The 13,927-nt window shown below is 35.4% G+C and overlaps 2 protein-coding genes across 2 annotated transcripts; both read left to right on the top strand.

Moving 5' to 3' along the window:
- The first annotated feature begins 824 nt into the window (after positions 1-824).
- LOC140039457 (alpha-N-acetylgalactosamine-specific lectin-like) lies at positions 825-1,262 on the top strand. Its single transcript, XM_072085060.1, has one exon. The coding sequence runs from the start codon at positions 825-827 to the stop codon at positions 1,260-1,262; it is 438 nt and encodes a 145-aa protein (XP_071941161.1).
- A 3,486-nt stretch (positions 1,263-4,748) lies between these two features.
- On the top strand, positions 4,749-5,270 carry LOC140039456 (alpha-N-acetylgalactosamine-specific lectin-like). The gene has a single exon (XM_072085059.1). It carries the CDS (start codon positions 4,749-4,751, stop codon positions 5,268-5,270), a length of 522 nt encoding a protein of 173 aa, XP_071941160.1.
- The last annotated feature ends 8,657 nt before the right edge of the window (positions 5,271-13,927 follow it).

Below are 13,927 nucleotides of genomic sequence, written 5' to 3'. Positions count from 1 at the left end.
TGGGCTCCAGACGGAGTTTTGTCTTAATATTAGTAAAAAGATAAATATTTTTGCACATATGGCGTTTCATACGTGTATTACTTGAGTTTGGATAACAGTTAAGTACTATCAGAAATAAAACGACGACGTGTGGAATAACATAAAAAAGACAATAAATACAGACTTAGAGCAAGTCTAATAGTCTATTACCTTATCACCTGTAATCATAATTAATATTAAACAATAAAGTCTTTGTAAATTGCAACATTTAATCTCTGTCTACACTATAATGTGGTGACTCCATAGAAAATGAAAAAAAGGTGGGCATAAGGTTGATAATGTTTGCTATAGCACGAATAATCTGAAGTTGAATAAAAACATCAGAAACGTAAAGTTATACACTTATTATATTTAGTCATTATTTTTTTGTATTTACAACCTTTGTGTACAAAAGAATAAGGATTTTACTGTGTAATTTGTACCACCTCCAAATTATAGATCGATCATTTAAATTGGAATCAATGATCAATATAAATGTTTTTCCTAATTAACAGGGTAGGCCTTACGTTTTTTCGCGCCGTGGCTTTAGCCAGCTATGTCCCAAAAGGACATACTCATTCAGAAGCTATATTAGAGCGGTAGCTATAGTCCTAGAGGCTGAAGTTTTTGATAATTTGTAAACTAGGACGGGTCAAGCTCAAATTACAAACCCAAAGCCCGTCTGGGAGAAGAAAAAACATTTGCTGATAAATAAAATATTACTGTATATAGAAATATTTATTGTTTATATTTTTTTTTATAGAAACATGATATTGTTGTTTTGTATCGTTGCTGCTTTGGCCACAATGGGAGTTTCTGGAAACTCGACATGCCAATGCGATTTATTTTGGGTCCCGTTTCAACAAAGTTGTTACCGGGGCTTTGGACACCTAGTCACATGGTCGCAAGCCCGGGCCGAGTGTAAACGACATAGGGCTCATCTAGTCTCAATCGGCAGTGCATTCGAAAATTGGTTCGTGTACGAACTCTGGAAGTCCAGTACGGGTAACAAGATTGCAGCTACAGGCATCACATTTTGGACAGGACTTAACGACATAGATCAAGAGGGTATTTACAAATGGGCGGATTCAAGTGAATCTGTTGTTTGGTACAGGAATTGGAAACTGAATCAACCTGATAATTCAAGAAATGAGGACTGTGTGCATCTGGAGCCAACTTCCGGCCGATGGAATGATTTGAACTGTGGTGCACATGCGTACTACATGTGCGAAATGCGACAGTAATCAAGTCACTTTGGTTCCCACTGGAGACGTGACGCAAGGACGTAAGCGCAACGTAATGGTTGGTTCCCACTAGAACGTAACGCAAGGACGTAAACGCAATGCAAGCGAATTGACCAATCACAAGCGATTGCTTATTCGCTTGTGATTGCTAACTGTCTCTTCGCTTGTCATTGGTTAAAACGCTTGCCTTACGTTCTAGTGGGAACCAAGCTTAAGTGAGTTGACCAATCACAAGCGATGAATTATTCGAACTTTCGCTTGTCATTGGTCAACACACTTGCGCTGCGTCATAGTGGGAACCAAGCGTAAGTGCTTAAAATTAATAAATAATAATTTACCACCTACTTGTTTCGTGATCATCATCATCATCATCATGAACTATCATAATTTGTATGCTAGATTGAATGATGCAATCGAGTAGTCTTGATTTATATTACATTCACGAAATAAATGTAGTTATGATATGCACATATTGTTTTACTTATAGGTCTATTAATAAAATAATAATAATAACACAAAATGTATGGCCACAATTTAGTAGTTGACTTGACTCAATAATTTGTTGAGTTTTCAAATTTAAAGATGTATTGTCCCCTAAAAACATGAAAAATGAAGATTAATTAAATCAGAATTTGAATATGTTATTTTGTAGTTTTAATAAAAAGTAATCACTTCCATAGAACAAAATAAATAAATATTTAAATTCAACCAAAAAAATCCATTGGCTGGCAGCCAATTTAACCATTTTTTGCTTTAAATTATATTTTTTTCAGGTAGGCCTAAATACAGTTTTTAGTGGATAACTATTATGTTACATTAAAATGGAATATTCAACAATTGTTTTAAGAATTATTTTTTCAGGGGAACAATACATCTTTAAAGACAAGGCCATTATAAGATAAAGTATTGATATTTTCTTTGTTTATATAAAAATCAATGAAATAAAAAACCTTCCAGTCTTAATGTCTTCTTTATATGGTTTTTGTTTTTAGCTGAGTTTCTTGAAAGATATTAATATCATTATTACAATACATGACCTTCGAACTATTGCTATCGCCGCTTTGTCGTCCGTGAACTAGTGGGGTATCCAGGTGCCCACCTGGTGTGTCCAGACAACCACCGGATGGAGTGCCGACCACATAATTGATATACAATGTTTAAAACCGATAAACCGGAATTATTATAATATCTTTTGTGTTTCATCATACCACCTTAAAGTGCAGACAAGATGGTCACATGTTACGAGCGTCGATATTGCTCAAGTCCTCTGCGTCTGACTACCTACAGACAGGAATCATTGAAAAGTGTCCGGAAAAGAATAAATTAATGGTGTGGAATATCAATTTATTTTAAGCCCTAAAATTGTTTTCATAGGCCTACCATTTAAATTGCGTACTTGTTTCCGGAGCTCATCATTTGCTGGTCAACATCAACGGCGCAAAGTTTATAGGGTGGTAGGCCTACATGGAAAGTTTCCAGAAAAAGTGCAGACAAATATGATCGTCACATGTTACGAGCATGATTGGTCAATATTTGGGGTCCTAGATGAGTCTGACCTACACAGGATTCATTAAAAAGTGTCAGGGAAAGAATAAATTGATGTGGAAAATCCATTTATTTCAAGCCCTATAAAATTGGCTTCTTACTATACCCTTGAAATAGAAAATTGTATTTTGTTTTTAATTCTAGGAGACCTAACTGGAAAGTTGCAATCAATAAGCTGTTGAGTAGGCCTTCCAATTTTGTCATTATGTGTAGTTTGCTCAACCTGTATGCTTTTATTTTATATAGCAAAATTATGTACATACGCCTTGTGTTTTTTCTCTTCTAGTAGTAGGCCTAAAATAAAAGGTACAATTAATGATTTCCGAATTTTGCCCGGGTGTAATGGTGCTCAAATAGAGCAAAAAAGGGTCATCAGCCTGTATACTGCAGTTTTATTTATAGCAAATGTACACTTCTCGTCCATGTATCTCTAATTTTAAATTGTTTCCGCGACAAACGTGGCAATCTCCCGACGGAACGGAAGCCATTGGTCCAATCTTTATCTTCCACATGGAACGTACGACCCTGGTCAGGAGGAGATAAAAGACCTGTACAATAGGCCCATGGTCGTACGATCGATCATGAAAAAAATGTTTACGAAATATCAACGAACATGTGGTAAAATACTTATATATTCTGTATAAATGATCAGGTTCATGCTGCACTGCTACCAGTCTTACAGTTGATCAGTGCTGCTGCTACCAGTCTTAACAGTCGACCGAAACTAAACACTAAACCAACCGTAAGTACAATAATATTGGTATTCACAATTCTGCTATTTTACACCTCCGCTCGCAAACAAAACTGTAGTAGTAATGCGTATGCGTTGTTGGTCCGATCGACTACTTTAAAACTTGTATCCATTTTGCACACCGCACTAACTTTTTAACAATTAGAGCCGTGTGCAAAATAAATTGTCGCATCAGCAGTTCGTTGGTCAGAATTTGTTATTGCACCCCGCTCTAACCTTTAAACATTAGAGCCGTGTGCAAAACAAATTGTCGCGCGCGTGTTGGTGGTCAGAATTTTGTATTGCACTCATCTCTCTCTCTCTAACCTTTAAAAATTAGAGCGGGGTGCAAAACAAAATTGTGGAGCCAATAGCGTCAAACTTGGTCATTTTTCACCCAGCTAATATTTAAAAATTAGACAGGTGCAAATCAAATTGTGGGGCTGGTGCGTTGGCCCCTGACTTCTTTTTAGGCACTTTGTAATTTTATCGTCGACATGCGTATTTGCCACGCCGTGACGATGCATTTTCTAGTTTTATAACATTTTAACTTGTTTTCACTTTTTTGGCGCGTTAACCACTACTTGTATTCATTTTATTCTCAAATGATCAATACAGTGATTTTATATTCTTTCTAATATTCCATATTCTGATTGTTTTTCCCAGTTCATACGATTTGATCAAAACAATTCGATCAGTGGCCTCCTCCTAGTATAATGTTAGTAGCATTCTATACTTTATGTATATACTTTATGTAATAACTAAATAAAAGCATGGAATATTGGCTCTTTTTTAAGGGCCTTTTCACTTTTTTTTATTATCTACACACGAGCATCTATAAAGCTGCTAACTTTCAGTAGAGTCCGAACTTGGTGCCCAACTTTTTTATTTTTTTGTCTTACATGAGTTCGTCCCACTTTTATTTCCAAACAGTGGGCCTAAATTTCTTTTAACACTGTTATGTTGTGCATCTGTTTACATTTTTTTATTGATATTATAGGTTATATTTTATTTTTTAATAATAGTTCATTAACACATATATTTTCTTATTAATTAATATGTAAAAATAATTAAATATATTTTACCTACATGTTTTACTTATAGAAGATTGCCCACATAACTAAAGTAGAATAAAAATAGGGACAGCGACCTTTCAAATTATTTTTTTTTAAATGGTAATATAAACCTATACATTTTTTGTCTTTAGAAACATGAAATTGATTTTGAGTGTTATCGCTGCTTTAGCCGCAATTGAAGCTGTTTCGGCAGAGTCGGGTCACCCGGCATGCCACCCACCATGCCTACCACATTGGGTTCCATTTCAAGAAAGTTGTTATCGTGCCTTCGGAACCAAAAAAACCTATCATGAGGCCGAACACGCTTGCCACGAATTTTTCAATCATCATGACGTTGGTCATCTCGTCTCCATCCGAAGTGAAGCCGAAGACTTATTCGTATACGAACTTTGGAAGTCGACTACTGGTAATATGGTTGCAATCTATGACGTCACTTTCTGGCTTGGTCTTACGGATAGTGACGTTGAGGGCAATTGGACGTGGAAGGATTCCGGCGATGTTGCGACATATACCAATTGGAAAACAGGTCAACCTGATAATTCCGGCGGCGAGGACTGTGCGCATCAAAGCAGTGGTGATCCAGACAGCGGAACCTGGAATGACTGGGGATGCGAACAACAGATTTACTACGTGTGCGAGTTGCCGCAAGAAAAGTAGTGCCGCCGCCGACAAAAGCCGAATAAGAATGTTGAGACCCGAATAACACTTTTAATTGACATTATCATTCTACTTTAAACTTAAATTAGATTGATAAAGCAATTTAAACAGTTCATAGGCTAACTTTTTTTTACATTAAATTCTGTTTTAGCGTTTTAAACACGCAAAAAAAGTAACGAGTAGTGCCGGCCGCCGCCGACAAAAGCCGAATAAGAATGTTGAGAACCGAAAATAACATTTTTAATTGACATTATCATTCTACTGCACTGTGAAACTTAAATTAGATCGATAAAACAATTCATATTCTAACTTGTTTTACATTAAAATCTGTTTTAGTGTTTAAAACGCGTAACTATTTAAATTGATTCTGTACTGTAATTAAGTCTGTACCGTACTATTAATCGGGAATCAATCATATGTTGTTTTTAGTTGATTAATTTTAGAAAATAAAACACACACACATATTAATTTGTTCGATGTTTGTTCTTACAATTGTTGATACGACTATAATGCATATATGTTATATAATAATGTTGATGACAATTGACGATATACGACTGAGGAAATTTATGATAACTAGAATTGACAGCTTAACCAATCAATGGTGATGATATATGACATGTGATGCATACACTGCTGAAGCACTGCGCACCGAGCTGCCAAAGTCTTCTCACAATGAACACAAAATGAGTGTTTTGCTATCTCAAGTTCTTTCTTGCTTACACGAGACTAATTGTATGTGAGTATCTAAGGCCATGTTTCCATAGCCAAAATGAATCGATGATTTACCGATAATTTTGTTTATGTCTGCGGAAACACGGCCAAAGAGTTAGTTATAAAATCATGCAAAGAAGAAACTAATAATAACAGAATTACTGACTCTGATCTTTATTATTGTAATATAATGTTGGGTTGTTGAGGTACTAAAGAAGGACTCTGACTCGCTTGACTGTCGTAACACATATATTATTTATTCAGTATAATACTTCAGTACAATATACAACTATAAGTATAGATAAGGAACGGACATTCAATGATGCTGTCGGTGAGGTGTGAAGTGTGTAGGTCTGCTGTGAGGTGTGTGCTCCGTGAGGTGGCTGTAAGGTGTGTGCTCCGTGAGGTGGCTGTAAGGTGTGTCTGGGCCCTTCTGAAACTTGGGAGTATATTGGCTCAGTTCATTTGCATAATGTCACTACGTAATATTAGAGGGTAACGATTGGTCCTAAGTTGATCCAGGGGTGTTTAAGTGGGAGTGATTAACGGTATAATAAGGTATTTCTGTGATGGATGACACTGTCAAATCTGTACTTAAATAGTGTCGATCACTCCTGGTTTAACGATGGGAAAGTCACAAAATTAAGCTAAGTGTTTTCTTTAGGGATTCTATTATAAACTAAATGGTCATTAAAACATCTGGACAAACTCTCCTTTGGACTTTCTGGGTCAAGTTTGTGAACCTATTTAAATTCCGATACAAAGGTCAATTTCTTAAATATAAAAGTATATCTTTATATCACATCCCTCTATTTCCCTTTTTTTTTTTTCTAATCTATTTAACATATAAAAATGGTTATAATAGTGGCATGCAAAATTAAAGTTATATAAAAGAAAAAAACATTATTATACATATAAGCAAAAATTGAGTTAGCCAAAACCATTGACTCTGAAGTGTAACCTTATCACTTTCACTCTCTCTCTCTCTTCTCTCTCTTAAAAAAATGAAATTAAAAATGAATTTGGTATAAAAATTCCGGAATTTATATAAAATTTGAAACAAAAAATGTATATAAAAAAACAAAAGTGTTCTTCAAGATCGACATAATTGTGGGTCCGTTGCTTTGGATGCATGCTACACTCGGATTACCGAAATATAAACATCACAACGGTTGGGTTTCCCTAAAAAACATCGGTCAAGAAGTCGACTCTCGTTAATTATTTGAAATAGAAAAAAAATTTATAAAGGATAAATTGAAATCAATCATATAATAATCGATAATAATGGGATGTAGTCCACAGTGTGCCGTCGTCCAACATGTAGGTAGCAGTGTAAGGCATCTCATTCAAATATACCATACCGCAATTCAAGCATTGGTATTTCTTGTTTATTTGTTGGCAATTTTTGTGAAACAATGTTCCGCAGCATTTGTTGATTGTACAGTCAGTATGAAAGTTTTTAATTTCGGGGTTACATTGACAAATTTGGCAGGGGGTATCTTGGTATTTATTTTCCAGGTACTGCATGTTACGAATGTGCGAATATAGTTTTTTCTTATATTTAGTTACAACATATCCAAATGGTGAGTGTTCGCTAGGTTTTAATTCGTCTTGGGGTATGATGCCTGTTTGTTGTCGGACTCTTGAAAAAAATGTTGTGCATTGTGGGGCTTTGATGTCTTTTGTAATTGCTAAGAGCAGGAGGGTCATAGAATAAATATGTTGTCTGTGAAATTCATGTGTGTTTGGTATACAAGTGGCGATGCCGTCTAGATTAATGGAAAGGTCGATTGTGGAAAAGTCAAGTAGGGCTGGTTCACTCTTATGCTTCCAAATGTTGTCTATAATGGGGGAGGACATTTTGTCGAAACAACATAAATAACTGCCAATGTGTAAAAGGGTATTTAATTTGAGGTTTGTCAGTTGGTCTGCTGGACGGATGTCGCAAAGGAATAATAAAACTCTTTTCAAGGAATCTAAAGTAAATGGCATCGTTTTGGTAATATGGAGAATTACGTTTTGTTCGCTTTGGTAAAGGATTATCTTCTTTATAAGGGCACATTCTGTGGACAGGGGCGTCATTTGAATTTTGTGTTTTAAGCATAACTGTGTAACGTCAAGCTTTTCGGATTCCATTTTAGGGGGAAATTTGGAATTGACTAAAATTACGATAAATAAAATTAAAATGTATTTAAAAGAAACAATATTAAACTAAATAAACAATATAAAACTCAAACAATAAAATTTTAAGTTCAACTATTATAACAATCTCACAAAAGTAAATTAACTTATAATTCGACAGTAAATACTGTATATTTGATACGCTCGTGCGACTTATTTATAGTCTGCCCATCCGGTTGTTTATATATATAGCTCGTAATTGGCTCTACTCCTCCCTCGAGCGTTAATCAAACGTCAATTGGTCAAATTTAAAGAACTTAGAGAATATGTACAATGAATATATATCAAATAGCGCGACAACTTATCGCGTTCTAATGGCCTTCAAATATAAATCAATCAAATCAAAACGTAAAATTCAAGAAACTGTGGCTGATTAGCCTAAAATCAAATATCAAACTTAATCACTTAAAACTTTAAAAGAAACAAATGTGTTTGTCCCGTTGACACAAACTTATCCACAATATATCGTTATCGTCACAACTTTATCGATTTAAGCATTTATATTTACAGGTAATTACGATTTCAATCGGTCGGCAAATTCGACTTTTGTACTCAATGTTAAAAAAATTACAATTAAAAGTACTAAGAAAATCTCCTGTTATTGTATATCAATTAATTAATGCTTGAGATTAACGACTCAAAGGTTAAACAAAATATTTGTTACAAAATGATTGTCGTTCTTTTCAATATCTCAATATATCGATCATCAAAATTCAAAATTAATCATTATCAAACTCGTTACAAAATCAATACTTAAACATAAATTCAATTCTCTTTTAACTGAAATCACATCATTACTAAACAAATCTCATCAAATACGTAGACTATGCTATCAATGATTTAGCAAATGTCGTAATTTAAAAATAATTTTGCAAAAAATTAAATCAGTAACTTGTTGCATTATACAAACGTTTTATGAATCGTTTTGGCGATCCACTTATCAGTATCTGTTTATCATTAATGATCTCTTTAATTAATTTATCTGTATCGTTATATCTGTCAATATTCCACCAAAATTTGCGATCATTAGATTCTTGTTTTGTTTTATCGGTGTTGCGTTTGGCTGAAGTCGGTTTAGAATATGAAACTAAAACTTGGAAATGTCCTGCTTTAAATCTACCTCGGTTTAATGTCATACTTGAATCATTAGGTGCTGTCATAATTAAATTAGTTTGTTCCTTAATTTGTTCTTCTTTCATTTGGAATGGGGCTGCTAATCCCATGTTATTCTCTACACAGTCAATGTAAGGTTGCAAGTTAAGGGGTTCTATCTTAGTTGGATGTGTAAGGGTATCTGATTGCAATTGGGCTGGTGTCCTATCATGTTCGTCTACAAATTCAACATTGCTTTCGTCATTTACTACATTAATGGTGTTTTGGATTTTCTCGTTATTATCATCGGTTGGTTCATTCAACAATTGTTTAAGTTTTTGTAGATGTGTAAAATTTTTGCGTTCTTTAGGCGATCTCATAAAACAGGGTTTCAGTCTGTTATAATTGAATACGTCGCGAAGTATTTCTCCTTTAATCGTCGCTAGGATGTAGTGTGTTCTGTCTAGTACTTCATGAATTACTAATGGTCCGACCCATTCTGCGGCGATTTTCTTTGAATTTGCTGTTAGTGATGATGATGTTGGCTTGTATAAATATACGAGTTGTCCTACTGAGTAAATTGGACTTTTTTCTAATCGTTGGGAAATCTTTGAGTTTTGGACGTTTTGTTGTGTTCGCTGTAATTGTAGCATTGTCTGTGAAATGTTTTGAAATTTCTTCTTGAGATGTTCAAAGTATTCTTCATAGGAATGAGACAATCCTGAAATAGGGTTAAATGCTAATGAGGTCAAACTTGGAGGTTGGCGGCCAAAAACTAATTCGTAAGGGGAGTGGTTTCCTAGATGTGGGGATGAGAAAGAATTATAAGCATAACATGTTGTTGATACAAATCTAACCCAATCTGTTCCGAATTGGTTAAGGTTGACCTTTAACAGGTCCGATACGGTGCGGATATGACGTTCAACTTGTAAACTACCGTGATTGTGGACGCTGATGATTTTCCTATCAATATTAAGGGTGTTACATAATAGTGTTAATAATTTTCCTGTAAGGGAGGTTGCTGCATCTGAAATAAGACGAGATGGGGGTCCAAAAATACTGATGACCTTTTGAATTAGTGCTTCACAAATTGTTTCGGCATCAATGGATTTCAAAGGTACACAAATCAAAAATCTAGTTATCTCATCACATACTACCATTATATGTTTAAAACCTGAAGGTGATGTTGGCATACTCTTAAAATCTAGACTGAGTGTATGAAAGGGACGGTAAGTTGCTGGTACTCGATCGTGTAAAGGACGTAATTTATCGGTTTTGGGACGAAATTGTTGACATCTAAGACACGCTTGGGTATAATTGTTTACTTTCTCGAACATAAGAGGCATGTAAAATAATTTCCTAATAGTAAGGTAAGTACGCATCGTACCTTGGTGGCTACTTAACAAATTGTCGTGATACTGAGAAATAACAGTCTCTGCTAAGTTTTCAGGAACAGCTAATTGCAATACAAATTCTCCACCTTTATCTTGGAAAAATAAACGGAATAGTAAACCGTTGCACAATATGTACTGCTCTGACTTATTCTGAACTGCACGAGCTGCTTTCTTATCAGCTGGAAGGATATCATGAGCTAAATAATCGTAAACTGGCTTAAAAAATGGTGAAGTTTCTTGTTCAACACGTAATTGTTTAACGTCTACTGGGAGGTTATAATCTCTAATTATCTTTCTTTGAATAACATCCATTAATCTATCTAAGTCTTGTTGTTTTGGGATGTGTGCTGACTTAAATTCAGTTATGTTTGGTACTAGTGGTTTGGGCGATGTATATAATTCAACTGGTACGTTTCGATGTGTAGTATCTTTGCTTAGCTTATTTTTGTCTACTAGTCGTTCCTCTGGAGGTTGTCGAATGTTTTTATTACGTATTGGGGGTGGCGTTACGATAGGTGGCGTTATGATAGGCGGTGATCGATGTGCGTTTGTTTGTTGTCTCGTGATTATCTGTGGTGTAGCGGTAGGTTGAGGTGTAGGTCGCGTGTTTGTTGTCACTGGGTTTTGATTAATGACGGGCGTTTGTACTGGTTTGGGTTTATGTAGGTCAGGTATATTTATTCCCATTTGCTTGGCGTATGACCTTGTTACTGGTCTGCTAGTAGATGTGTTTGTAATCGGGTTAAGAGATTCAGTCTCTGTAATATTAAATGCAATGGGTACAACTTGATCAATTTCGGAATCATCATCACGAGGGGCTCGGGAGAGAAAATCTGCTAAAACTAATTCAGTTCCTTTCTTATAACCAATTTGGAAAATGTATCCGGACAATCGTAATATTAGTTTCTGTAAACGGGGTGTACATGGCTGATCTTTTGAATTCCAAATTTGTACAATTGCTGAGTGGTCTACGAATGCATCAAATTCGCAACCCTTTAGTAAGTGTCGAAATGCTGAAACGTTAATGTAAAGTCCAAATAACTCTAATTCTGTGACGCTATATCGTTGACAGGCTTGTGGTAAGATTTTGGAATAATAACCTATTATGTGTTCTTTACCGTTTACTGTTTGTGTTAAATATGAACCTGTCGCGGTTCTTGAAGTGTCGCTATATAGCGTAAATCTACCTTCTTTTCTAGGCATTTGAAGAGTTGGTGGTTTAACCATTAATTGTTTAATTTCGTCAAATGCTTTCTGGTGGTCAGTAGACCAAACAAATTTTCGGCGTTTGCTTGCGAGTGTGTGTAACGGACGTAAAATTGATTGTATTTGAGGGAAAAAATGGGATACATAATTTACTGCACCAATAAATCGTTTAGTTTCTTTATGGGTTCGTGGGACTGGCAAATTTCGGATAGCTGCACACCTGTCGCCTAATGGTGTGATACATGCGTGTCCTGAAGAATTAATCAGGATGGTGTGTCCCATATATTGCACTTTATTCTTGAATAACTTACATTTCTTTGGACAAATTCTAAAACCATTTAATTGTAGGGCTTGTAAAACGGAAACAAGGTGCTGCTTATGAGCAAATTTGTCTTGGCTAAATAAAATAATATCATCATGATGGGCGATACAGAATTCTCTAGAATTTGGGATTTCATTTAAAATTTCGTCAATCTTTGCTTGAAATATACCTGGTGAAACGTTTAATCCTTGTGCTAATCTCTTATAATAATAATGTTTTCCACCATGATATGAAGCTATACCTGTGTATTGTTGGGCATGTTCGGCTAATGGTACACAGTGGAACGCTGATTTCAAATCAATTACGCTAAGAATCTGTGCATTAGCGTTACCTATTGTTTTCAGAGTTTCGGCTAATAATGGGAATGGGTGATTAATACGTTTTATCCTGGAATTTAGATAGCGAAAGTCTGTGACAACTCTTTTATCTTTTGAATTTTTCTTTGAAACAAGAAGGACAGGGGAAGTATACGATTGGTGTCCTGCTGCTAAGATTCCTAATTTGACTAATTTGTTTAATTCGGCCTCAATAACATGTTTGTCTTTGTCTGTCGCGAAGTATGGTCGAATAAAAAATGGTTCATCGTTAGAGAGGTGTATGTCAGCTTTGAAGTTTGGGCAGCTAGATAGTTCACCATAAAGTGAAAATGCGTTTCTGTTTTGTTGTAAGGTTTTATACAAATCTTCTTTTTCTCTATGTGTTAAAACGCTGTCTGTTAAATCAACTTGTTTTCTAATTATTTCTTCCTCGGTTAAAGATAGCAATGGGTCTGTACGTTCTAAATGTGGGTACTTGTTTGCGTTGTCATTGGTCAACTTTATTCTATCAATTGGTAGGTCGTTAGTAACTGTTACAAGGTTGGTTAAGTGAAGGCTCGCGATAGGTTGATGTGTATTTAGAGATACGTTTCTGTTTGTGTTGTTAGTGATATCAATGTTGGTTTCTCCTCTATGTAATTTTACTAACATATCTGATGGACAAAGTTTTGAAATAGGGGTGGTTGCATGTAGAACAACATCAGAATTGCGTACAAAGGCGGGAACCCTTCCTTTTAATTTAACTGTTTTAGTATCATTGGGTTTAAGAAAAATCTTGTGTACTGGACGAAAGCTAAAAATCTTTGGTCTAATGCGAAATGTGTTTTCCTTAAAATTTAAAGTACCGTCGAGTTCAGACAATGTTTCGGTTCCAAGTATCAGGTCAATACCTGTCAAATTTTTAACGATTAATGCTGAAATTTTAAATTTGTGTCCTTGGATAAATAATTCGAATTGCACTAAGTGGTTGGCATATAAGAAGTCACCGTTACCTAATCGAAATTTAGTTGTGTTCACTTTAACTGGCTTTAAACGCGATAAATAAAGTGAGGAATTAACGTACGATTGTGAGATTATAGTTCTAGTTGAACCACTGTCAAATAAAGTTAAAACATTTCTACCATCTGGTAAATTTCCTTTAACGTAATTTCTGTCGTTAAGTAACAAATCAATATTATCTGAATTCCCTAAGTATTTTGCCTTAAAATTGTCGTATTTAGTATGGGGGGCCAGATTATAGGCGGCATCTAGTCCCCTTTTTAAAAATCCTGCTGGTGGCTAGGGTAGTAATTGTTTGACTGTTGGTATGGGTATGGCGGGGGATAGTTTCCGTAAGAGCGGTTTTGTTGTCGGCAGTGCCTTGCTATGTGGCCTGGTTTCCCGCAGTAATAACAGGTTGGGGGAGGTTGTCTATATCTTGGGGTCGGTGGG

Source organism: Antedon mediterranea, chromosome 2, assembly GCF_964355755.1.
Source record: "Antedon mediterranea chromosome 2, ecAntMedi1.1, whole genome shotgun sequence".
Classification (NCBI taxonomy): domain Eukaryota; kingdom Metazoa; phylum Echinodermata; class Crinoidea; order Comatulida; family Antedonidae; genus Antedon; species Antedon mediterranea.
Note: the sequence above shows the minus strand (reverse complement) of the source record. Positions and strands in the feature narration are given on the sequence as shown.